Source organism: Grus americana, chromosome 1 (genome assembly GCF_028858705.1).
Source record: "Grus americana isolate bGruAme1 chromosome 1, bGruAme1.mat, whole genome shotgun sequence".
In the NCBI taxonomy this organism is placed as follows: Eukaryota; Metazoa; Chordata; class Aves; order Gruiformes; family Gruidae; genus Grus; species Grus americana.
Window position 1 is genome coordinate 212,878,261 of NC_072852.1, and position 27,062 is coordinate 212,905,322.

Sequence of the window (27,062 nt, forward strand, 5' to 3'; positions counted from 1 at the left end):
GGAAGGGAGGCAGTGGGGAGGGGCGGGGCGGGGCAGCCCCGTCCCGCCGCCGCCGGACCAATGGCGGCGCCGCGTCCCTCAGAGGGGGCGGTTCCCCGCGCCTCGGGTCCGCCCTCCACCGCCCCCGCCGGGGCCGCGCTAGTGTTCGTGTCAGCCGTGGCACCGAGGGGGCGTTGTGAGGGCTCGGCCCGGGGCAGTGAGGCGCTGCGCGGTGCAGGGCAAGGCTCAGCGGCCACTTCTGAGGGAGAAGCTGGTGGAGGCGGGCTGGCCTCACAGCGGAAAGCTGGGGTTTCACATAAAGTTCACGCAGGCAATATCAGCTTGACTCGGCTAGTTGCCTTGAGGTAAAATGATCAGTATTTCACTTTACTTGGTGATAGGCAACCTAAGAGGTATGAACATACACCCCTGTTTGCAGTAAAGATACAGGCAGCGATAATGGAGGTTTTGGTCATCTATTTGTCCAGGAAGCCACAGTAAGTGCTTTTCTGTTTAATTAGTGGCACAAAATACACATGCCGCCATTTCATAGGATGTTTCAGCAGGACCTTCCCCTTGAAGTGCGTCTTGCTCAGCAGCCAAGGCACCAAGGTGGCTTCTGAAGCCAGAGTCCCTCTGGGAGCAGAGCAACAGCACCAACCCCTGTCACATGGAGAGCTGGCATGTGATATTTTCACATTATGCATGTTCTTCTTACAGCACTTTATTTGTATTTTAATTCTGTTTTGGGGCAGCTGGAGGATTTCAGTCTCTGGAGTGCCTGGGAGTTGGCCCTGCTGTGCCTTGTGGGCAGCCCATGAGGCGCTTGCTCCAGTATCACTTGCAGGAGCCCGTTTTTAAATGGCTTCCCCATTGTGTTCCCAGCCGGAATCCATTCACTCTCCAAATCCTAGATCATCAGCACTGGCTTCCTGCTAACCATAAATTCTTATATTTCACCTCCTACTCAAATTTGGATATGGTGAAACAATTACGGTGCTCTCTGTGGTAAAAAAAGAGATTGGCTTGATAGTAATGATCACACAAGAGATGGCTTTAAAGAGCAAATGTGCACAAATAGGGCCTGATTATTTCCCTGCTCTTTTACTCCAATAGAAAACAAACGTAAGTCCTGCTGCCACTGACCACAGCATCTTTAAATTTGAGCTATTATGCAGCATTGCTAGAGATTGCTCTTAAACACCCAGTTGAGGAAAGACATGAAGCCCTAATTTGCTGTTTGATGATTTCTAGGAGGTGAGAAGGAGTCTATGAATAGCTGCAGTTTTCCTCAAGGACTGATGAAGATAGTTTCTGCTTTGCAATTGATGAGAAATGCTGTCTCATGTTTAATTAGGTAGTCCTTTGTCATTAAACTCTTCATACTAGGTGCTTTCTGGTCCTTTGCATAGGTAGTTTTAGTCAGCAACAATTGTCCTGTATGTGCACATATCTGTAAAAAGGTGAATTTGCCATCTTAAATTTGATCAGAACATGGAGCCAAAACAAGTTCCATGTAATAGTGAAATGTAAAAAATGGTTCTGGCACTTTGCATGGAAATTTCCAATCTTGCCGTGGCTTTACCATCTTGTCATGGTTTAACCTCAGCCGGCAGCTAAGCGCTGCCCAGCCGCTCGCTCACTCCCTCCATGTCAGGATGGGGGAGAGAAACAGAAGAGTGAAAGTGAGAAAACTCGTGGGGTGAGATAAAGACAGTTCAATAGCTAAAGCAAAAGCCAAATGTGCAAGCAAAGCAAAACAAGGAATTCATTCCCCACTTCCCATGGGCAGGCAGGTGTTCAGCCATCTCCAGGAAAGCAGGGCTCCATTGCGCGTAACAGTTACTTGGAAAGACAAACGCCATCACTCTGAACATCCCCTCCTTCCTTCCTCTTTCCCCAGCTTTATATGCTGAGCATGACGTCATATGGTATGGAATATCCCTCTGGTCAGTTGGCGTCAGCTGTCCCGGCTGTGTCCCCTCCCAACTCCTTGTGCACCCCCAGCCTACTCGCTGGTGGGGTGGTGTGAGGTGCAGAAAAGGCCTTGGCTCTGTGTAAGCACTGCTCAGCAGTCACTAAAACATCCCTGGGTTATCAACACTGTTTGCAGCACCAATCCAAAACACAGCCCCATACCAGCTACTATGAAGAAAATTAACTCTGTCCCAGCCAAAACCAGCACACCTCTCTTATCAGATTGCCAAGTTAAAAAAAAAAAAAAAGAAAAAAGAAAAAAGAGAGAGAGAAAAAAGAAACATGAGAACTTCTCTTCCAGTTGTCAAGGCAATGGGACAGCTCAGTGGGAAAATCAGCATTAGGGATGGAGTCAGAATAGGAACCAGCTCTCTGGAGTGAAATTTGCTCTAAGACTTTTCTTTGAGCAGCACCTTCTGCAGCCTATCTTAGAAGGTCACTGAGAAGCAAATTACATTCTCTGCCTTGCCTGTTTTTGGCACAATCTGTGTTTTCTGAATTTCTTTCCCACAGGATGCAAGGCTGAGAACTCTGAAAAGAAATGCCGCAGAAGAGTGAAGGCTACTCCTCCAGTCCTAGATTTGCAAAAGGTTTAATTTCATTTCTCTACTTAAATAGGCAACCGCTTGAATGGCCTGTACTGCCTCTGCCCTCTTATCAATATTGATATATATTGAATACAGCAGGACTTGCCAGTTCAAAACCAGCCCTAGCAATACTCTGCTGTCTTACATTCATTCTTGAGATGGACATATTGGTGGAATACAGGACTTCTAGATTTAAATGAGCTGTTTCTGCCATGCTCCCAGGTTCTGCACCTTTCAGAGCCCTTCCCGGGTCCTCCCTCTGCCTCCTCAGCCTCTCACTGGGCTTTCTGTATGACTTCAGGAGAAGAAGGTCTTTCTGGTCCATCCTTCCTTCAATATAGCCAGAGCTGTTTGTTTCTCCACCAGGAACAGCCCATCACCTTCACATCATCTCAGACTTTGCAGAGGAGCAGGTTTAAAAAAGAGCAGAACAGGACTCCCAATGCTTATTGCAGTATTCAAACACCTCTTTGGTATTTTGCAATAGAAGGAACAGGGATTCTCCTTCCCTCCTCACATCTTCCCCAGGCTTTTCTTGGGTAAGCCAACTCTTTGTGGCCTGGCTGCTCTTTCCTTGCCTGTGTGGTCTTCCTGTTCCTCAGTTTCCTGGGGGAGGTGCTCTTTGATGATTTTTTCCTTGCTCTGAAGGTTTTGTAGGTCTGCCCAGTCGTTCCTGAGGACCTGAGCTGCTGCCTGCTGCACAGTAGGATGCTTGTCTTCCTGCAGTAAGTGGAGGGCTGAAATGACATGGGAAGATGCATCAATGACTGTAAAAACCCAGGTCAGAACGGTCATGCCTTCCCTGGCTTCACAAGCAGAGCAACACTTGAGAATGCTTGAAAGCCTTCCCCAGGTTCGGTCTCATACCCAGGCTGAGGTTTGGGACAGAGCGCCAGAGAGAAGAGGCAGCGTACGACAGCAGAAAGTGGTGACATCCTTCCCCAGTCAAGGAGACAATGTAAAGGAGGACGGGCAATTTTAACCTACATATCCTCAGAAGACCCATACCCTGCTCTGTCAGCTGGGACATCTGGCCCTTGATACTCTTCTTTGTGAAGAAGGACGCCCATCAAAGCCACCATAGCCCTGATGACAGCCTGGTTGAGCTGAAGTTTGCTCCAACTGAACTTCGCTGAACTCAGCATCCCCCAGACACAAGCTGCCTCTTCCCAAAGAGAATGAATTCCCTTCTTCCTCTGGAGAAAAAGGGCTTGCTTGAGAGGAGAGGGAATATTTCTCTCCTTTAGTGCCTGCAACCCTTCTGACTGAAAGGCCACTGGGAATCAGCTGTTTCTCAGCAGGCGTTCTCCAGGCCCAGCTCATGGGAGAGGTAGAAAGCTGGAATCCACACACACAGCATTCCCATACTCTTTAGCAGCACCTACCTTCCAGCTCCAGACATTTTCGTAGACAAGATGCTTCTTTCCAAAGCACTTCTGACATGCCATCTTAACACAGAAAGGCAGGTGAACTCCAGCATTGCAGCTACTGCTGAAGGACCAACAGAAGCAGCAACTCGCACCGCTTCTTCACAGTCCAGCCAGTTTCTGACAACATTTCTGACAACATAGCAGAACAAAGAGTAAATTTTGTCACAAAACTCGGCTTACTCCATTCGAGGGAAGGAGCGTTTTTCCCAGTCTTGGAAGTCAAGATTTACAACTTTTGACTATATTTTCACAACTGCATCAAAAGAAGAAGGGAAAAGGTCCCTAAGTAAAGTATGTACCAGTGAGAGTATCTGGTGCTACTACCCATTTTATGGAGCAGATCTTCCCTGGCACCCGTGTTCAAGCTTGTTAACAGAGAGTTAAAGAAGAGCTGAAAGCACTGCCTGATCCTGGCAAACACTGTTAACCTGCAAAATAGGGACTCAAACTCATCATAATATTTTCTCTTTCTGGATGTAAGACAAGACTTTCTAAAAGATGTATTGTCTGCCCATACAAATAGAAAAAGGCAAAGGTTGCCCACAGTCAAGTTTAAGCAGTGTTACTTTTTGGCATAGTGGGATTTAAATATGTCCAAGTTAAAGATCTTGTGCTACAAAGTACGAAGGTCAAGGCTGTGTTTATCTTTGCCAGGTGACTCAAGATTCTGTTCTTTCTTTTTCCCTGCCTTCTATTCAAAGCCTAGCCTACGTGTCAGCTGGCTACCGTGCCCTAATAGCATCATTCAATCCACAAGATAGGAGAAGGAAATTAAAAGTCATTAGTGTTTTATGATTTGGGTTTTTTTGTTTGCTTCTTTTTTTGCTTTCTCGTCTGAACAGTTCTGTGGGGTCACTGAATGAACATAAACAGCATCTTCCTACTGTCTTTAATATAGATGCATTGCAAATTATGGTCTCTGCCTATAGGACTAAAAGTGTTTTGTCCTTGCTTTAATGAATATGCCTTAATTACAGAGACTGCTGTACTATGTCAAACAGGACTTGTCACAGGATAACGTAAGCTCCCACAGGACTGGCCAAAAAATCTGAACAAAGTAGGTAAATGTGAATTTCACCCAAGAATGAGGACAAAGGCATTTCTTAAGTGATTCACAATTTATGTTTGTGCTAGACTATGGTTCCCAGGGTTACGTGGCTCAGGCACTAATGTCCTGTGAAGGAGGACGATGTACAGAGCAATGGAGGTCCACTGGCCAGCAACAGAGAAGAGGAAGCAGTTTGGGATCAGCCTCCAGCCGTCCTTTCCATCTTCTTGCACCTTGTCCCCACTGCTGGGGCATAGCTTTTTGCACAATGCTGGTGTATGGGGCAAAGGAGGTTACAGGCAGCAGTGTATGGCTGCCTATTACTAGGGTGGAGGAGCTCGCTCCAGCTCTGGGCCTTGGACAGCTGAGGGAGCTTGTCCTGAGAAAGCAGCTCTGCAGCCATGGTTGACCCAGCTCACATTTGGTGTGGAACTGCAGCTACTATTGTGGCATTGGAAATGCTTTTTTTTCTTGAAGATAGCAGCAATTTTACTTCACGCTGTTAAGCCTGCCGCTATAGGTATCCATTTGTCTGAAACTCTGGCAGGCCCATGACCTTTGCCACACGGAAATCCCTCTCAGCTCTTAAATTATCCTCGCGCTGCTGTTTACATTTGCATTTCTCATTTCCTAAGGAGGGGTGCCAGTACAGGAATCACAAAGCAAATAACCCGTCAGTGCACCTGTCAGTGTCTCGCCTTACCCCGCAGCGATGGCTTCCTCCCCCGCGGTGCGGGGCCCTGCCCGCCGAGGGAGGGCCGAGCACTTTGCGCGGGCTTTTCCCCGGCGGTAGCTCCCACGCTCCGCCGCCAGGGGGCGCCGCCGCCCCTCAGAACGCGCCGAGAGGCGGGGAGGGGCGGGGGCTCCCGTTGCCTTGGCGACCGGCGGCCGTTGGCGTCGCGGTGGCGCCGCGGCGGGTGGGGTGCGCGGTAGGCTCCGACTGACTGACTGACTGACTGACTGACTGACCGACCGACCGCCGCCCGCAGCCGAGCCGGGGGTGGCGGGTCCTCCGGGGCAGGGCCGGGTTTGGGGTGGCTGATGCGGAGCACAAACAATGTGTGGGTGCTGCACGGTACGGGTGGTGACTGGGTGCCGGCGGCGGGGGATTGCGGTGGTGACCGTTTAGGCCTTGAGGGCACGGGGTGGGGGCGCAGGTGCCCAGGGCCATGAGGGGGACTTGCACGTGGGTGGTGGCAGGGCGAGGGGAGATACTTCAAAGCTTGTTTTTGGGAACTCTTTGGTGGTGGATGCTCAGAGGTGGCGGGGGACAGTATGGAGTGGCCTAGGCACAGAGTGACAGTACCGGTGGGGTCTAGTGGCTGCAGACAGGGAGGCCATGGTCACTGTGAAGGGTGGCCCAGCTTTGTCCACTGAGGTGCCCAGTGATGAAGAGGGTAGTGGGGAGTACATGCAAGGGACATGCAGGAAGGGATTGAGGGCAGAGGGAACTGTTAGCCTGCTTCGGAGATCGGGAAGAGGTTATGGTGTGGCTGCAGAGTGCTGAGGTAATTATTGATAGGGGAGCGGAGGCTACTGATAATGCAGGTGCTTGAGGGACAGGGGTAACAGTGTGCATGCAAGTGCTGGTGTGGGTATGGTGGCACTGATGAAGTGATTGAGCTCATGTGAGCGGTGAGCTGCCATACAGGTGGTTCCTGTGATGAGTGTCTGGACAGTCACAGTAGTTGGGTCACAGTGTCTTGGACCTGCGTGCTTCTTCACCCGGGGCTGGAGTTCCAAAAAAAAATCCAAACCCCAAACCCAACAAACCCAAACCTTTTCAAAATACTGCTGCTCAAAATTTTTCAGTTTGTATCCAGTTTTAAGCAAGGGGATTTGATTATCCATTTAATGGAAGGGACAGGAATAATTAAAAAAAAAAAAAAGTTAGAGATTGCTGCAGTGATCTTCTATTTCTGAGGAAAATCAGTAAAATAAATGCTCAAGTGAAAGTGGAATCAATACCACCTCAGTTAATTCTGCAGTAGAGAAAGATGACAGATTCTTTTTTATACTTAAAAAATGTATTGTGCGTGTGGGCTGAAAATTTCAAAGGGGTCTAGGGGAGCAAAGTACCTAACTTCCTGTCTCAGTGAGATTTTTTTTCTTAATTCACTTGGTCTTTTTTTTTTTTTTAAATCTCAATCTTCCGAAAGTCATGTGTTTAGGATTTTTAAAAGTTTCGTGAGAAATATTGTGTTGCATTGGCATCTGCAAAGGTTGTGTGTGAATATTAAGGACTTAATATGGCTTCGGGCTCAAGTGGATGCTCAGGTACAAAAGGATTTTTTCTTGGATGGTAAATGTCAGTAAGGTTTTACGGCAGTCATGTGATGATACTGTGACACAGGCATGATTGTATCGAAGTTCCACAGTAGAATATTTTACTAATGTGTAGTAACTGTTAAATGACTAAAAAAAAAAAACAAAACAAAAAACCCCAAAACCAAACCCAACACTTTGATCTGGGACACTTCAGAAGTCCAAGATATTGCTGATGGGAGTCAGAATTTTGCAGATTTCTGTGAGTGAGATTAGCTGTATCTGTGACTTAAGTAATCAGGTAGTGCAAAGACGGTGATTGACAGCTCTAGCCAATTGTCCCTGTGAGTGTTAACTTTTCTTCAGCAGCAAATAGACAAAATCTGCACAAACAGGTTTCCAACACTGGGAGTAAAAATCTTCTGGATAAGACATTATGAAAAAGATATTCCAAGGTCTAAGGAGCTGCGTGGTGACATAGACTCCAAGGTATGTTTACCCTTTCTTTCACTTACCTTGTAGAGCTGCCACACAGTGAGCATTCCTTTTACATGCCTTTCTGCAATACGCGGCACACTGCCTGCCCTCAGCACCCTCACTTGTTTCATCAGCAGGCATCAACTACTCATTTAGGGTAGAAAGTTATTTTGTATACAGAAAGCTGACATTGTCTTGCTTCAGGGTATGGTGAGTGCAGCGAGAAGGCATGCACCAGCATATGGATTAGAGTGCATCTGTCAATAGTTGGTTTAACTTCATTCCCTTGATTTTACATCGATTTGGCAGGCTTGCTATGCGGCTTTCCACTGATTTATTTTTTTTTCCCCATTTCCTTGTGCTCGTTTTAATAGGAAAAGTATCCAGCCTTCTGTATTTAGTCACAGAACAAGTTGTTATCAATTTTAGCTCTTAGCTAGAGTGATAATTGTTAGAATTCAGAACTTAAATTCAGAAAAGCGGTTTAATATGAAAACAGGTTATATACAATGTTTCTACTCATGCAGTAATAAAAACTCCCTATGTTATATGAACTAATCTGGCCTTGGCATTGGATTATGTGACTGCTAAAAGTGAGGAATCTTCATAAGTGCCCTTTTTTGTGACTTTTTTTTATTTTATATAATACGTGCTACCAGTTCCATTACAGAACTATTCATTGTCAGTTGAATTCTGAGGTTGGTAGTTGTGACAGCACGCCCAGGGAATACTGTTGACATGCATATCCCTTCAGAGAGTGGTTTTGTTCCAGCTCTGACAATGAAAACTGGTATCAGAGTTGCAGTGAAAGAGAAATATTCATAGTGCTAGGAGAACAGAAGGCGAGGGAGAGAGATGCATATTAACAAGTGGACTTGATAAAACAAGCCTGATAAAGAAACAAAGGACTGGAAAAGGAACAACTGCTTGTTTGATTTGCATGAATGTAAAATACAGCCTGCAACAAGGGATGCAATAAGTAACTAGTGATAGAGGTCACTGTTCAGGAATGTATCCTTACTCAGGACAACACTTCAGGATGTCCCAAAAATGTCCCAAAACCATGGACCTGACTGCTGCCCTGGGCAGGATTACTGTTGTCAACAAAACACCTTGTTTTGTGTATTTCAGAACTGTTAAGAACTTGTCACAAGTGACAAAGGCTGGTGAACATACAACATTTTGTAAATCATTCCTTTCTCTCCCCCCCGCCCTTCTTTTCTGCTTGCCATTTCCTACCTCTAGATCTAACTTCTAGCACAAGTACAACAAAAAGCATGGAAGGAAAGAAGAAAGAGGAGAAACCAGAAGAGCAACTTACAGATCCTGAATCAGCTTTCCTAGAAGCCTTACTAGAATTTCAGTAGGTTTAATATACTTAGCTTTTTACTCATATAGAATGCGTGAATGGATAAAGCAGATAACAAAGACAACCAATTCAGACCCTCAGCTGATTGACTGTGGCAATTGTGTACTGTTCTTTTGTGTTCTTGTCTGGGTTTTCAAGGCTATTTTGGAAATACACACTTTTTAAACTATAAGAAAGCATTTAAGTGGGTCAGAAATAATTTTATGCAGTTAGGTTATAACTTGGGAAAAGGAGTTTTATTAAAAACAAAAAACCCACGCTTTTGTCTGTTAGTAGCAAGCTTTTGATCAGTGTACTCTAAAGCAGCAAGATCACATTTGACTGTATTTTTTAGGATTCCTTGATGTGCACAGAGGTATGTAGTCACCAGCCAGAACTTCAAGACCTACAGTATGCTCCCTTGGTGCAGCTGAGAGTGGAGCACAGAGGAGAGTGTTTTATTTTGAAAATAATGGAAGGATAACTTAAAGGTCTCTTAAAATCAAGCAGCAAAAAATAAGAGCTAAGGGGGGAATATCTGAAGTAGTTACCAATTTATTTGATCTCCAATCTCTTGACTAGATGATGGAAAGGAGAAAAATTAAGCTCTGTGACTTTTATCAAAGAGACAGAGATAGAAAGGGAAAAACCTGAAGAGCATCCAATATCCAACAATTATCAGCACTTAGGGAGCAAGGACTACTGCCTTGGTATAGAAATGAACAGCAGGGTAAGCAAACTGAAGAGCAGCCACATATAGTTCTGGTGACATCTATAGGAGTTTACAGGACTTATGTGGGATTTTCTGTTTCATTTTACAAAGAACAGAGTACTAAGTTTCCGTAGTAAACCAGACCAGATTTAGCTGAATCATATCACAAATAAATACGATCCAAAAAGTCAACGAACCAGCCTATTTATTAGGCTAAGAAGAAATAAGCAAACTCTATTACTAAACTGAGGAAAAAAAACAACCCAGCGCTTTCTGACAAAATTATTGTTATGTATATTTAAATATCCAAGGAAATGACTGACTGAAGAGTCTTCCTCTGAAATGTGTGCTGTACTAACACAAGATATTTAGTTTCTACAGCAACAGTAGGGGGAAAAGGGAAGAAAAGTATTTTTCTTTCTGTCTTTATGTTTCTACCTCTCCTCTCTTTCCCTCTTGCTCTCTCTTTCCCTCCCTCTCTTCACTTCTGTAATCTATAACTTCTCTGTACCACTTGAGTGAACAAAGCAGCAAATCGTACAAGTGAGTATCTGTCACATTCTGGTTTAGGATTTATCAAGCATGTAATATTTATTTAACTTCCATGCCTGCTTTTTCTTCTGTACATTGAAGAATGGTAACTGTTCATAGCGAGTTTGTTATTTTGCATTTTCAGTACAGTTTTCTGTTTCAGGATTGGTTGGGAACAACAATCCATGCCATTAATTACTTGCCCTAGTAACATCCTATAGATGACTGATAAAACTGTCATGGTACTGGAGAAGAGTGTTGTTTCTAGATGATTAAATCATCTAGATGAAACCTAGTATGCAGAGCTGAGAAAAATTGTACCAAAAGAATCATCAATCTAGCTGTTTTATAGCTTCTTGAATCTGACAAATACCACAGAAAAATAATCTAAAGAGGAAAGTTCAAAAATATAGGAAATATTTATTCTACTCATATAATATTTTTTTTTACATTAATGAAGTGATGGATATAAACTGCCACTTCATGGAAAACCTTAAAGTAGCAGAAATCAAGACCATCATCAGTATTCAACATACAGATATGGGTTAAAATGGCAGGTAATTTAGGAGGTCACACTGTGTGGCCAAGCTGTCACCTCTGTCTAGTAAGTGATATATTTTTTGCTGTAGCTATCACCACCATACCCCCGCATCTCTGGTCTAGTCTCTCTAACTGATGTCCTTGTACTTAGTGGAAAACCTGAAGAATACTTTGGAGCACACGGACACCAGAGGATGCAAACCGAGTAACCTGTAGTTTGCATGACTGAGTGATCCAAACTTAGCCAGGAAAAATTATCTTCTTTTAAAACAACTTAATACAATAGGGAGGGGCAAAAAAAACCTCAAAAGAAAACTGAAGGAACAAAAGCTGTTGAAACAGTAAAAGACATTGTGATAATTGTAATACTTGCCTCTATTGTGTCATATGGTGAATGAATTCTGGGAACAGAGGGAAAAATTACAGACAATTTTGCAAATAGACACCATTTGCAATCCAATGTTTCTCATTCTAGAAGAGAGAACGGCAGAAAAAAAATACTTATTTTACAGCTGTGGCAAAGTAGTCTATGAAAATTGTCAAAGAAGTGAGCTAGTTCTTTGACAAAAATGTCTAAACATACTTAGAGGATACTGCTCGGACTGCAGTCCCTATTCCTTTAGTGCTTCTTAAAGGCTAACAAGTTCTTGGTGTACAAATGCAGTTTATGAAGCTCAACAAACCACATTTTCAGATGAATCAAATCCCATTTAATTCTCCAGTTTGGGATTCATCTGACCTATGTCTGAGTTGCCTAGGCTTCCTTATAATGAGTGGTGAGTAATAAATATTTCTGGAGCACAAATAATCTTGTCCTAAAAGAGGCCTGTGCAATAGCGAGTGGTGAGTAATAAATATTTCTGGAGCACAAATAATCTTGTCCTAAAAGAGGCCTGTGCAATAGGTCAGCTAAACCACATCCAGAAAGAATAAACCAGCTTAATCTTCTTTAGTGGTTACAAAGGAACAGTATAATCAGGGGGTCTTTCTCAGTAGGAGTATGAGACCCAAACTAACATGAAGGTCCATATGTATATGGGAAATAATTTCTGTATATGTAGTAAGCAGACAGTAGTATCTGCCTAAATTAGTCAAGCAGGATACAAAACTAAACATTTCAGTACATTTCCAATCAGCTTAAATAACATCTCTCTCTCTTCTGTTTTTGTAAGAATGTCTCTTTCTTTGCTCTTTCTCCACAGAATTGAGACAAAAGAAGCAGCAATTGATCGGGTTTTGTTTGATCTGAAACAAGTGGAAAAGAAGAACAAAGAATATCATGAAAGAGTGAGTGACTATGCATCCTTCTCTCAACACGTTTTATATGTGGTATTTTAACTCACAGATTCAAGTTTGTTCTTTTAATCTTACTACTACATTCACTACAACTAGTAATTGCAGTGAAATTCTTACAGTCAATGAAACTAGAGTTGGTGAGTCACTTTATATGCTTAAAAGTTAGTGTTAACTGAATTAAACGTGACATAAAGCATAAATGTCCTAAATATAGCCACGCAAAAAAGGAGCTGCAGGAGTAGAACATAGCAGAATAGGACACAGCAGTAAGGTAAAGTGAGTTCAGCAAAGGTGTTTTCCAATGCACACAAGATCCTCATTAACCACGTGAGTATTTAATCTTACTCCGCAGCAAACATAGGACAGTGAGCCCCCTTTCAGTAGGTAACTTTACTGCAGTATATTCAGATGTGCCTTTTCAAACAACCCTGCAAATATTCCTCAATATTTCAGAGCACAAAGAATAAACAGTATTAACTTCATTTTTGTCAGTAGTACTAGCAGATCTGACCAAGTATTCAGATTTGCTGACCTTTGATTCACTTCTGAGGTAATGGCATTGCACAGGTTTCTATGAGAGTTTAGTTATTCTTACAAACTTTGTTACAATGAAAAGTGAACAAAGAAGAAAGAACATCATACAATTGTCTAGGTGCAATTTTTAGCACTACTCGATGAAGGCTCACTTTCTTGCGGATTAAGAGTTGTGTTGGGTCATTTTTAGAACAAGGTCATGTAACTACTGATCGCACCTGAGTGACACTTTAAAGAACCATACGTATGAACTGTATATAAAGAATTGTATATAAAGAACCGTAATATGACATCTGATAACTGAGAGCAGAGCAGTAAACTTTGAAAGCGTGTATATATATATAGTTACCTAATAAAATGAATTCAAATCGCTCAAAAATCCTTAAAGTAGATCATGTTATTAAACAATGTTGCAGCCTGCACTTCCTATAGCATTGAAACAATGTCTCTGTGTCCTTCCCATGCCCAATACTTGCCCTGCTTTTGTAAGTATCCATCTGTTTAGCTTTCCTTGGTGTTCTTTCAGTCTTGAAGCCTGGATTATGTTTCATTTGTGGTCTTAACTATCAGTGGAAGTGGCATGTTGGCTCTTCTCTCTGCAGACATCTGAAGTCTCTTACGGTTATTCCCCTAGTTTGCTGCTGGTCTCTCAGGGACTCCTTTGTATTTTAGACTGTGCAAGGTACTTCAGGGCATGCTTGAAGTGCAGTTTGTTCAATTTAGCAATTTTTTGACAGTTCTTTGGGCTCCCTTCTTTGTTTCCTGCTTAACATTTCTGAGTGGTTTAGATCCTTTTAGAAATGAGAGATGTTTGAGACTTTCTCTATCGCATAGTTACTGTTACAGTTTGGCTGATATGGTTATTTGCTCCCTTATGGTATCCTTTGGGAGCAAACATACACAATCAGTAATTTCAAATAATTTGAGTGTCACTTGAGAGGGTCAGGGCAAGGGGATATAATCACAGTTGTGGAATCAGTAGGTATAATTAATTCCAGCTCTGACAAGAATCTTTTTTTGTGGTTACATGCAAGTGACCTGATTGTCTGACATTTCTACCTGAAGGTGGTAAATTGTCATGAAGAATCTTGAAGCAAAGTAAATAACTCCTACAAATAAATATTATTAAATCAACCAACAGGAACTTTCTTTCCAGGCAACAGAGGACTATTCATGTGCTGCACCAATAAGGTATAGCAGACGTTTGTCTTTCATTTCCTTGTTATGGTCTTGAAGTTACTGAGAAACTTCTGAGATACAAACTCTCCCTTCTGCTCCATCCTTTTCGAATATGAAAAATAGCTGTTTAGCTGAGTGGTTTTGCAGTGCATCCTGGTACTAAGTCAGATTTTACTTTTCTTCAATACTTAGGTTTGTAACTTTGAAAACTAATTTAAATATGTTTTAATACATGCCTTTTCTTCTGTTGTTCTTTCATAGAATGACCTTCTGAAGGAAGAACAGCAGGCACGCATCAGGCAGATACTAAGACAAATAGAAGAAGAGGAGAAAGAACAAGATAAAAAGGAGGTTGTAACTAGGGATGATGTGGAAGAGTCACTGAAAGCAATATGGCAGTATGTTAAGGACAAAGAACAACTTCTGAAAGGTACATTGTGAGTTGTGGAAGTGTGGTTTGCAGTTTACACAGTTAGGATTGAGTACTTTTTTGTGCATTTTAAATAGAGATTCAACTTCCTTGTTGCATAAAAAGCATAAAGCTTTTCCTCCCCAAAGTTAAGCTCTCTAAACGTGGTATGAGATTGTGGAGGGCTTATAAGTAAATCCGTTAATTAAGTTGAGTTAAAATTCACAACAAATGAGTCTTCTATAGAAACAGACCCCATATATTAGAATCTGTTTTGTTCCTTCCAAGCGATGTATATTACTGTGCAAGTACAGAGACTTCATATTTTCCATTAAGTTGAAACTCATGAAAGCTCTATGCACTGGTTCCACTGGAAGACAAAAAAAATTATTGATGGCAGTAATAATGAGCGGTTTTGATTGTTGAAAGTTCTGGCTGCCATCCCTGCGATTCTCAGTAGGAGTGAAGTCACGTGTGTCTTTGGTTACAAGATTTCAGTGAGAACTGTTGTGTCTCCTTGGCAGAGTAAGATCAAGCTGTTTTCAGCAATGATGGTGGCCCTTGACACTACATAAGGCCATCATGTTGTATTGTAGTGTAGAAGAATCGCCCTTCTTTCTCCAATCCCAGTGAAAGTGCCTTTATTAAAGAATATGATGAAGTTGTAAGAAATATGAACTATCACTTCAAGAAATTGGTAATGAACTTGTCTTCTGACATTCTTACTTTAATAGATCTGCACTCCCAGATCGAAGAAACTGAGCAAAGACTTTCAGTAAAGCAGAGTGAGAGGGATTATTGGTTAGAGTACAAAAATGTAGGAAGTAAAGCACAGGCCAAGAGGATTATGAATCTGGAAAAAGAGATCAAGGAAGTCAAAGATGACCTTCAAACGGCTACAGGTCAGTTTACAGCTCATGTAATGCATGTCTTATAAACTCTTTCTGTATTAGTTCTTGGAATTAATTAAATTATGAATTTAGTTTGTCAAGTTATAGTAACTTATATCAACTTTTGCAAGACAGTGCACCTAGAGTGCATAATCCTATAAAATGGAAGAACTCTCTATCTCCATAAAAGTCCCTTTATTAAATCATTTTATGAAGTTGCAGAAATTATGAACACTCAAAGAAACTGACAACCTGTCTTCCGATGATTTTCTCATAAAATATAGGCAACTCATATTTTAAAAATGTTATTGTGAAGCACAGCGATTTTCTAAAAATAAGTCTATGTGTATTTAGGTCACCTACACTCCCTTAGGAGTCATACTTGAAAATGTTGACTCCGCTCTTGTTGCTTCTTATCATGCTACAAGCACTTCACATGTTGAAGACTCCTTTGACAGGAAAGTAGTATGAGCTCATTCTTGGAACAGTCTCTTGAATTTATCGTACTGGTTTAAATGCAGAACTAGAGGGAGCTGTTCAGCCAGTGGTCTGAACTTTGCCTCCTAGTTACATAGCCTCGTGTACGAGGCCCTGCAAAATTGCCAGTACAGACACAAACAAATACTGGGAACTGTTTCAATACTGACACAACAGTAGAATTAATCTGAGAGCTTATGTATTGTGGTGCTGAGTGCTTTACAAAGATTTCTTTACTACTGCATTATTTTAAAATCATTTAAATATTTTGCTCTTACATAACCCATGCTTCTGATGGGAGAAGGATGTCCTGGTTTTCTTCCTTTATGTCCCTCTCAGTATGCATGACCACAGCCGAGCAGCTGGTAGTAACAGGCAGTGACACTGCTCTAAGGATCTCTGTATATTCTGTGCCAACCATTACCAGGCATCAACTACTGTGGATAAGAGCCAGCCAGCTATCTTTTTGTCTCTTGAAACATATTTTATCTTGATTAAGATCTGCACTATGCTTTCTACATTGCCACATAGCTTATCAGATATCGATCTCTATATTCTGGAGAGGTTGATATTTTTCATTATGTGTTTTCCATATTCTTAGTCAATTTAAAACTTTGCTATACAGCTGCTGAAATATGAAATATAAAAGCCCATTCTCTTTTTCATAGAATGGCAGAATGAGCCAGTAGGAACGTGCAGTCTGTCCTCCTGCATGTCACAGGGTACAGAGCCAAAAATTTGTGATCGAACAGAAGTGTATTTTATAAAAAGATTGTTACAGAGGTACATGTAACAGTTGCCTGATTAACATACTGCAAAATGATGCTGCCACTACTGGATATTAGGATACTATTTTACTCAACTTCCTAAAATCTAACTTATAAAGTGGCTGGGGATTACAGTCTTCTAGCTTACAAAAACAAAGAATCCAAACCAAAAACCAGAACTAACAAGCTTCCAGAGTGATGTGGCAGCAAATTGGGCTTGTTCAGTCCTTGAACGTATAACAGGCTTAGGGAATAAGCATAGGTGAAGAGATTTCTGTCTCTGTAGGTACCACTGAAGGGCTCGACATTGGCACAGTTCATGTGGTCTGGAGATGACATTTTAAACAAAATTGCTGGAAGGGAGAGGAAACAAAAGAGAACTATACACTTACGAGAAGTGTAGGGAAAACAGTGTTGTAGTGAGAGAGTTAGGGAAAATAGCCTCCTTAGAAACAGTAAATATGTCTGAAAAGTTCCTCCTTTTCTTCATTCTCCCAGTACAACTCAGGTTGTTTAGCTGTCTGAAAGAATGAAAAGATTAATTAATTATAGTATATAAGTACTTCCATTTCATTCTGCCAAGACTAGATGGTGGATTGATTAAGGCAGGCCAGCTCCCACAGTGTTAAGAACTACTGCACAACTAATGGACCTTTCATATTTGCCTACCTTTGACTTCACAGTGGGTCCATGACTAGATACTCATTTACAGCCAGATCAGCAGTAGGCTGTCTGCAACACAAGTGCAGAACTAGGCTGAATTTCAAGCCTCTGGAACAAGTATGAAGTGCCTTCCTTCAAAGAAAATTACTACAATCTCATTCATTCCTTCAAAAGGAGGAAATACCAGGCAGCAGTGGGCTATTTAGAATAGCACAAAAACAACTGAAAGAAACGATTAAATGATTAAATAGTAAATGATGAGAACTTGAAGCCAAACAAATTCAGTTTGACGTAAGACACACTTTCTAAATAATGACCACAAGTAACAATGAAAGCAAATCATTGAGGCAATTGCCATGTTCTTCTTTTTGCCCTGTTGTCAAATTGGAACCCCCTGGAAGGCTTAGATAAGACAGAAAATTTATTAGGCTTTGTATAATAACTGTCTGAAAAAAATACCATGTGCATAAGATGATCTAGTATGCTTCTATGCCTAAAAATAAGTTTCCCAAGCAAATCTCTCACATAACTCCAGGAGCTCTGCTATTGGTAGAGACAAAATTTAGTGTTAAGATACCAATATTTTAGCAGAGAATTGCTCAGTTCACTGCTCAGTTAGCAGAGAATTGCTCAGCTGTTGCAGTTGCCACCAGAAATGTGTAAGCCACTTCAGATTTCTAGTTCTGTAGTTAATGCTACTGTCCTTTGGGTTTCGGAGGACAATTTCTATGAGGAAGAATGTTTGAATCCTTTTCTGTGAAGCATCTGTGCATGTGATGCTGGCTGATAAGTTCCAGTTTAGGAACAACATACCAATTATCTATTTGTTGTCAGGAGAAATTGATGTCAAATACTGATTTCTGATTTTCTTTTTTTTGTTTTGAAGAATATTACAGAAATGCTTTGAAAGCATTGAAAGAAGACAATGACAGACTGGTTGAGAGGCATATGGAGTTAAGTAAGGAACAGGCCCCTGAGGTATTCCGTCTGCCTTTTTAAAAAGTGCTAACTGCATCATGGTTAGGATTCATGTACTCTGCATTAATAATTATTTTAACTAGAATTAAGACATGGAAATTTTCTAACAAATTGAGAGTAAATCCTCTTACTAAACATGGTATTGGTTATTGTTATACACACATGTACTTTTTTTTTTTTACCATCAGATTAACAATGAGTAGATGTGAGGGCATTTTACAAATGAAGTATGGGAAACTGGGGCACCACACACTGATATGACTGGTTCAAGAACATGTCACTTTTGCTATGACATTGCATAGACTTCAAAAAACAATAACACACTAAGAGATTGTCTGCATGGAAATATGCATCAATTGGGAAAAAAAAAGTTTTGTACTTGTAAAGTACAACATTTTTAAAATGTCAAAATAGTGCAGCCTACAGTAAAATTTAGGCTTATTGATATACAGAATTTTTGTCATCTCTGCCAGCTCTAATTTGCAAACATGATTTACAAAGTATTTATGGTGATGACTTTTTACACTCACAAAATGCAAAGCATACTTCAGTACAAACCACTGGTTGGGCCCAGTAGGTATTTAAACTCCTTACCTTCAGTGCTGGGATTTTCAGTCATGTGAAAACATAATCCAAAGGACTGTTTTTATTGTGATCTACACAGTCATCTTTCCTCCCAGTTGTTCCTTTCAACTTACTGACATCAATAATTACATTGTAGCCTTGGCTCATTAGCATAGACCTCTACATGTTTAAGTCACTTGTCATAGATCAGTACTGCCTCATTTGTAATATTGCCTGGATTTTTTAATAATTAAAGGTTTGATTTCCTGAAAACAGGAAGATTTGAGCAGTAGTGGGAACATAGCAGAACTTGTTAGACAAAAATGTTGTAATTTAATATGGGAATTTACAAAATACTGGTAAATTGCTTGACATATAAACTGCACTAGGCTGGATGATGGAGAAGAAACAGCTGGCCTTGTGGACTAAATCCCCGTGTAATCCCTCAAGGAATGCTACAGTCTGTTGTGTGGATGTTTCTTAATTATTTCCCGCTAAACAGCAGAAGGTTCTTCTTTATAGTGTGCAGCGCTGTCAAAGTCCTGCTTTGAGATGAGATGATCTTAAATTGTGTTTTCTCAGAAAGCTGTAAGATACTTAGACAAAAGCAGTCGCAGAGAAATTCAAGAGAATGAATGGCTAAAAGAAGAGGTAAGAGGATCACTTGCGTGCAGTTTATCATGGCAGTTCAGGTTTGAAATACAATGGCCTACAGACGTAACTGTTTCCAATGATGGGCATCTGAAGACTTTCATAGGAAAAGGAGAGTGATTGTCCTGTAATTAACATGTAATCCTGAGTAGCAAACAGTGTATGTGATGAATAAAGGTGAATATCTACTTTCACAAATGAAGGACCCATTTTCCTGCCCGAGCACTTATGTGGATGAATACAACATTCCATACAATTAAGTATTTATATCTTGTGAGATCGGGATACTAAATAATGCAAAAGTTCAACCATGTAAGTATCTGAATAGTGTAGTTTGGATTTGTGTTAAAATTCTAGTGCTGCCATATTGAAAGAAAATGGATATGGATATTGGAAACATTTTTGGAGAAAGGGCTTGAGACAGCTTTAAATGGGAGATAATAAAGAAACCCTGGAGATTAGTACACTGAAGAGAGGAAAATCAAAATCGTATATAGCTGTAATTGATTACTTGATAGCTTTTATACTGTTCTTTAATGGCAATATAGAGCTATATATTAGATAGTTGTAGCTTTTGTCAAGAAAAAACTTTTGTGAGCCAAATTTGGGAAACTGATTTTTCTATGGTTAAAGTTTGATTGTATCTGTTCCAATCAATACAGATTCTTTGTTGTGATCAAATCTAAGCAAGAGATTTGGAGGGAGGAAGTATCCTTCCCACCTTTACAACCTCACAGTTTAGAACTGAGGAACACCCTTTGGGAAATTAATAAATGAACTTATTATTTTTTCACTGCCAAATCAACAAATCTGGCAGAGGTTTCTCCGGTTTACTTACTAGTTTAAGATACTTGCCAGTATGCAGGGATACAGCTTTCCTTCTTCCCCTTAATGAGCTCTGAGCTTACATCTTTAACTTTCCAGGGAGGGTGTCCAAACCACAGCTTCTGAGGCAATGAGATAGGGGTCAACAGAAGGGAATTAATGTTTTAATCTATATAGAAACCAGGAGCTCAAATCTATACATCCTATCACTGAATGAATATGAATTCACTTCCCTTCTCCCTGAACACTTAATGAATTTTATACACGTTAGGCAGTGTCAACAGGAGAGATCCAATTTGGAGTACTCTTATGTCCTGACAGACCCTCTCCTGAGAGTTGAGGGATGTGGGTTTCTTTCCTCTCAACTAGAAGTTTCCTATGTTATGAATTAGTTTCCTATGTTACTAGTTTCCTATGTTATGAATTAGTGCTTTGAATTATTGTGGAAAACAAAATTATTATCACTAACTTCTCCAGTCCTCTGAATTCACCCATTCATTTTCTCTGCTTTTCTTATACAGATGAAATATTTTCTTACAGGCTTGTGTTTACATGTAGCTGACAGACTCTTCCAGTATTTTCTTGTGGGGAGATAAACCAAAAATATCACTTTTGTCCCAGTTCAGAACTAATCATTTTTTTCCAGTTTGGCCACTGAACTGAAAAATGACTTACCAAATCAGCCCTCAACTAGTTACCTCCAAATTTGAACAGATTTAGAGACTCCAGTCACATTTTTCCATGGTTACTGTGTCACACTGAGATGGTGCAAAGCTGCGTCACTTCATTGTGCCAAGCCACATCCTGTTACTGGTTAATGTCCTGTCATTTTCACCTTTTTTTAATCCCTGGGAGAAATGGGAACTAGATTTTAACTGCAAATTTGGATGATTATGGCTGGATTAATTTGGCTTTGGTGAGAACAGATGCATTCAGATCACAGGTACTGTTTTTAAAGGTGTGCATATGACTAAGATTTCTGGGAAGGTATCCATCCCACAGCATGTTCCACTTCCCAGTGAAGGGGTAAGAACTTGCTTGTACTTCAGGACAAGTGAGAGGAATTGTGGGACCTGAATAACTGGTGTCCTTTGGTTAATAGAACTTCATGGAGATATGGGGCAATTACCAGACCAAAAGAAAGTAGAACCTGGGATTTAGCCAATGTCATGGCTCACTTGGACTGAAAGCTTCACTAATTCTGGGTAAGAAGGGTTTGTGTGTAGGCAGGAATTGGAAAAGCAACACTTGCTGAGCAAGAGTCTGAATTTAACTCTACAAAGAAGGTTTTTCCCTCTCAAAGCTCTGATGTGAAAGCAAAAAAAGAAAAATCCAGAGCTTCTGTCTCCCAGACCTGTTTGGCTACATGAGAAGGTTCTGCTATCAGGGTTGCATAGCCCAAATGTGTGGCTGTGATTGACAGAGTTGTGCCAGTAAAGGGTTCTAAAAAAGGTGTGAAAGAACCAGTGAGACCTTCCCTTTGCCTGAAAATGTGTCACTAGGTTTCTCCACCAAATGTGCAGTCTGGTTGATAGAGCTGCATTCTTTCTAGGTGTGTGCTATTAAGATAGTTACTATTAAAGCTTTCCAAAATGAGTATATTCTTTTTTATTATTATTATTTTATTTAATTGTCAAAAGGTTCAGGTATATCAAAAGGAAGTAAGTGATTTGAAAGCCTCTATTCAGCTTCTGGAAGAAGAAAATATTGGTTTAGTGACAAAACTGATTGATGGCAGACTTCAGAATCTGAGAGTGCCCAGGTAAAATGATGCCTTTACAGACTCAAAAGTGATTTAATTTTTTTAAAAAGATAATGCCTTTTCCTGCCTCTAGAGCTATTTGGGCTCTTCCACAGCAAAGCCAAGGTAGTTTCCCAGTTGAGGGGAGGCAGGATTTGACTAAGTATGTGTGGGACTTGTGTCTCTGAAGGATAACGGTGACACTGTAACCCTCTAAATACCAAAACTCAGGGAAGAAACTGGGTTCTTTAATAATCTATTAAGACCTAGCAACACTCACTTTCTTTTAGTGGGCATACCACTGGGGCTTGGAAATAGTTTCTTTCTCTTGTAATTGTCTCAGACCCAGCTTCTCAGACCAAGTGCTGAGTAATAGATTTTTCCTTTACTGTTGGCAAAACGTTTAAGGATGTGAAGATTAATATGCAAATATATGGCGTTTTGCAATCTCAAGTGAAACAGATGACCTGGTACTGAGTAAGGAAGAGGCCTTGGGATAGGTCTGTCTATAGAGGTGTCTGTTTCTTTTATTTTGAAATTATTTAACTTGTTCCCTAGAGAAAGATTAATTTAGCTGCAAAATGTCAACACTAATGGTATTAAAAGCACAATGTAACAATGGGAATGATTCATCTTCCTTTCCCAGTCCTGGCTTAGTGATTTCAGCCATATTGCATAAAAAAGTTCCAAGTCTTAAGAAGTGACCATTTTTCTCTCCTCTCCAAACTTTGGACTGCTTTTAAGAGAGAGCTGCCAGCTGTGGTTTAAGTCTCGGACCGACTGGAGACTATAACATTTGTTTTCTTTTAGTCTCATGGACATAGCTGAATTTAGGCACTAAGAATAAAAATGAACAACGTATTAGCCACTAAGCTACCTGGCTGCCTCCATTGCATTTTTAAAACATTGCACTATTCTGCATTTGTGGTTAGGCAGTAAATGGCTTTCAGAAAGGGTGCCCTCCCTCCCACACCCCACACAGGACAATTGCACAGGACAATTCAGAGAGAAAATTCAGATCTCTAATATGAGGTTTTTTTTTTTAATTTCATAGGCATTTGTTTCTTACCCAGAGAGCTGGCTTGCAAGATGAATTTCCTAAGGATGAAATGAAAGAAGTAGAATATAGAGAGTACCCAGGTAATGCACAGGCCAGCAGCTTATAAGAACTGATAAGTCACTGAATATTTAAATACTTTTTATTTCTTAAGTTTTTTATCAAACCGCCTGTTTTACATGGTGAATACTTAATTTCCCACTTAATTGCAGCCACCACAGCAATGATAGACTGTAGTTTGCATTAAGAAGATAAAACCACAATCTGCCTGTAATACAGTTTTAAAATTGATATTGGTGTTTAGATTGAATGTATTTACTCATATAGAGCTAGCCTGGAATGTGGTTAATAGGCTCGGCCATCTTTCATAAAGATATGATTCATATCTTAATCAGTTCTTTACTGATCCATATCATCATAATTTCATTCTGTCTTGTCCCTGAGAGGACACTCTTCAACTGTACACTGGCTTTCACCTGAAGTTTACAATCATTCAGCTCAGAGAGATACACTGGAGTTAAATTGTAAATAAATCCCTAGCAAGAGCCGATGAAGCTGCATGGAGCTGAGCCTGAACGGAAAATCTTGGTAAGCAGTACTGAAGTTTGGGCTGAATCTCCATCTGTTCTGGTAGGTGTGTCCAGGAAGTGGATATACCATTAGGCAAGAAGGACTGTATGAGTGTGCTTATCCATTCAGTGTGGTTTGTATGGATTCCTTAGTATCACATGTTGCATTCATTCACTTTACATGAGTAGAAGAAAGAGGGGAAAAAAAGGACAAAACTAAATCGAAGAGGTAAGTTCCAAAAATGGAAGCCATACAGTTACGAATGCTTGAACAAGTCTGTTGAAGTTCCGATCAGTTCCAGCCATAGGTTGGCCTTTCTGGAACCTTCAGGCAACAGCAAACATGTTGACTAAGACTTCTGAATTAGAAATATGTGTACTTTGAACAGTTCAGCTCTATTACCTTTGCTAGACCTTTGCAATAATTACTGGGATGAGTAGGGTTTTTTTTCAATAAGCTGAGGTCAAGTCACTGTCCCAGGCAAACATATAATTAGGCAGTCCATGTCCAGAATTGTCTATCATCCTGAGAATTAGTCAACTGCAAATGTGAGCTCTTCAGAGGAGTTATAAGTAGACTAGCTGTGTTTTAGGAACTTGTATGTATGTACACATAGAGATACACACATCGATACAGAAAAAGTTTATACTTGTTTTTGCTGCCTTTCCTTTTTTTTTTTTTTTTAACTATTCAGGGCTATATAGGATTTCAGTTGAACTGATAAAAGCTTATTTTTTTTCCCTTGCCCCATCCCACAGGGATTACTTCTAACTTCCAATCTATTTCTGTTCCTGTTCTTGATCAGAAATTGTGAGCAGAAATAAACATAAAAATATCAGGGAGCAAAATCAACATTTGGCTTGGATTGCCAATTAAAAATCCTCCCAAGCTGTTCTTTACATCTCACTGGCCAACCCACATTAAAGACTGCAGGCAATGCATGTACCAAGGACTAATTCTGATCTTCATAAAGCTTAACAATTACATACACATCATTGTTCTTCTCTTTAAAAAGCACATACAGATGGAGATGAAAGCCTCAGAAGTGCCACAGTCCCCTGCCAGAAAAAAACCACCTTTTGGAAGATTCAGTCTAAAACAGAGAACGAGAAGCCTCAAGACAGTGATGAGGAGCTGTGGGAAAAGTTATTCACTCCAACTCTTGATAGCTTGTTGCATGAAGATGAAAAAGATTTCCAGGTATGAGTTAAAGTAATCGGGTCTTTCACTGACACAAACATATTTCAGTATGGAACATGAGCTACTGCCAGGAGCGTTCTATTCCCGGTGGTATTACAGCAGAAAAAACTCCAATGTCTTTTACCTAGTGTACAATTCAGATGTTTAATTGTAGCCATCTGGTGCTATTTGAGATGGTTAGGACACTCCCTGTCCTTCAGATGCTGGGCCAAAAGAGCAGAGGTTCTGTGTCATGGAGGCCAGCCTCATGTGGATGTTTTGGATGCCTTAGGGCATTTCTGATAGCACAAGACACATTGTTTTGGCAATTGAATGGTATCCTAGGAATCAGCATATGTGAGTGTCAGGATGAAACTCCCCCTACAAAGAATTCTGAGTGTCACCTAGTGACAGTTTTCTATGGTATTGCACAGGCTCATTTGCTTAGACGCTGGTCCTTTAGAATTTATGTTGCGTAGTAGAATTAAACGATCAACAAGTAATTTATTCCTTCAACAGAAGGCCAGGCTGAAGGTGTTCCTGGGTCCAAAATACGGGGTTTGAGAAGAAAATAAAAAGGTACAGGTTATATGTAAACAGGCAGAGTGTGTGTGGTTCTCAAAAGAAGTGGTGGTGTCTGCTTCAGGAGATCCTCGATCCTAGGTTGCAAAAAGATGTTTCCTGGGTGCCTTTGATAATACATCCTTGAGTTATGAAAACTTAAATACATTTCTAAATAAACTAATTACTCTCAGACAATACATTACATCATCGATTTCTACGGCAAATTAAAGATGATATCAATGTGGTGCAGACTGCAGGGCTTGCTGTGTGAAGATAGTTCTCCATGTTTCTTTACTCTTGAGTATTGTATTCAAACATACTCAGTAATGAGTTTAAAAAAACCCAGACAAACCCAGTAACTCCTCTTTCTCTAGAAATTTGGCATTAGTTTGATACACTGAAACTTGTGATCAGAGAAATCATCTTGTTGCCTTGATCAGAGCCCACTCCATGAAAGGACATAGGTGCTGCTGACATCTTGTACTTTATAACAACGAAGGTTTAATTGCAAACAGTGCATTGGCAACTATTATGAAAGCATTTATTAAATAGAGATGATACAAGAACTTGCGCTGTCGGATTCTTTCTTCCCTCTCCCTGGCCTTGGCTTTATGGTCCTGTTCCTGCCCTTAGGGAACCCATAGTGCACATCGGCCTTTTCTGTAACCAGTTCACTCACTAACCCAGCAGAAAAGCTTGCCTTTTTTTCTCCTCCTGAATTAGTTTTCTGTTGGATTAGTCAACCGAATTGACTCAGAGGTTTGGAGAAGACCAGAGCCAGCACAGACGTGGTGGAAGCGCATGGCTGGACTTGGACCTTTCTCTTTTGGCAGTAGTGAGCTGTTGGATTAGTTTAATTCTTCTCACAGAACTGAACTTAGGAGCAGAATTTGGTTTTGCAGAGAAAGTGTTGTTGGTGAAAACACACAGGAAAAGAGGGCAGCAGGGCTGCAGGTCCTAAGATGAGCTGGCTTGTAAACCAAGCCCATTAACACTGACATTACCAAACATAGCAATCCCAGGGCAGCATCTTTACAGTTGCTTTTAAAAGGAAAGTTGCTGGGGTTTTTTTGAAGAACGGCTGCTTTTCTATGTAATCGAAGAAAAATAATATTCTTTCTTCTTAAGGAATACTTAAAACTGGGTCCTCTGGAGACAAAGCTAATGTGTGTGGTTGGAAGAGCCATGCCTATTCATAAAGAACCAAAAGAAATGCCAAGCAGGAGCCACAAAGAAGATGGCATGATTGGTAAATCAGATGGGCACATCACAGCTCAGATGATCAAGGCCTTATCTAAAGAAAAGGTTGGTTAAAAATAGGCAAGCTGTGCTGTTAACATAGAAATGTAACATTCTCAGTTCGTTAAATATTTGCTCTGTTCTTCAAGGAGCATGTGGCACTGGGCTTTGTGGAAACTGTTTTTGAGTGCATGAGTCGTGATTTACACATACGAGTTTAATGAGAGGTATATGTGCGTGCAGATGGCTAATTGAAAGGTTCCTTTCCTCACCACTGTGAGAACTCTTGTGCGCTTTTTGGGCTTCTCAGTCCGCGTAGCTGCACATATATCTAATAAAGGATCCAAGTTAATATTTAGTTTTTGTGGTTCCCACTTGCAGACTATCAAATGTGGAATTCCCTCTTGATCAGACACTGAATGGGTAGATGCAGGCTGCTATAAAATGTAGAACTGTTACAAAATACTTATTACTTTCCTAAAGCAGAACCTAATTTATCCAAGCATAATTCAACTACTGCTAGAAATTCAATGTTTGAATGCATTTTATCTGTCTCCATAAACCCCAACTTAAATGTATTGAAAT

General features: G+C 40.7%; 1 protein-coding gene across 3 annotated transcripts; it reads left to right on the top strand.

Annotated features, from left to right (window-relative positions):
- Nucleotides 1-5,911: 5,911 nt before the first annotated feature.
- CCDC83 (coiled-coil domain containing 83) lies at nucleotides 5,912-27,062 on the top strand. Of its 3 annotated transcripts, none has more exons than XM_054818967.1 (12): nucleotides 5,912-5,950; nucleotides 7,682-7,775; nucleotides 9,009-9,126; nucleotides 12,097-12,181; nucleotides 14,165-14,333; nucleotides 15,047-15,214; nucleotides 17,996-18,087; nucleotides 19,234-19,302; nucleotides 21,768-21,889; nucleotides 22,923-23,008; nucleotides 24,511-24,695; nucleotides 26,367-27,062. In XM_054818967.1, exons 3-12 carry the CDS (start codon nucleotides 9,041-9,043, stop codon nucleotides 26,550-26,552), a joined length of 1,248 nt encoding a protein of 415 aa, XP_054674942.1. In that variant the 5' UTR covers nucleotides 5,912-5,950; nucleotides 7,682-7,775; nucleotides 9,009-9,040; the 3' UTR covers nucleotides 26,553-27,062. The 3 variants fall into 3 exon arrangements, with proteins under 3 accessions (XP_054674942.1, XP_054674932.1, XP_054674924.1); XM_054818957.1 differs by having other exon boundaries at nucleotides 5,947-6,082; nucleotides 26,367-27,056; XM_054818949.1 differs by lacking the exon at nucleotides 5,912-5,950 and adding an exon at nucleotides 5,975-6,096 and having other exon boundaries at nucleotides 26,367-27,056.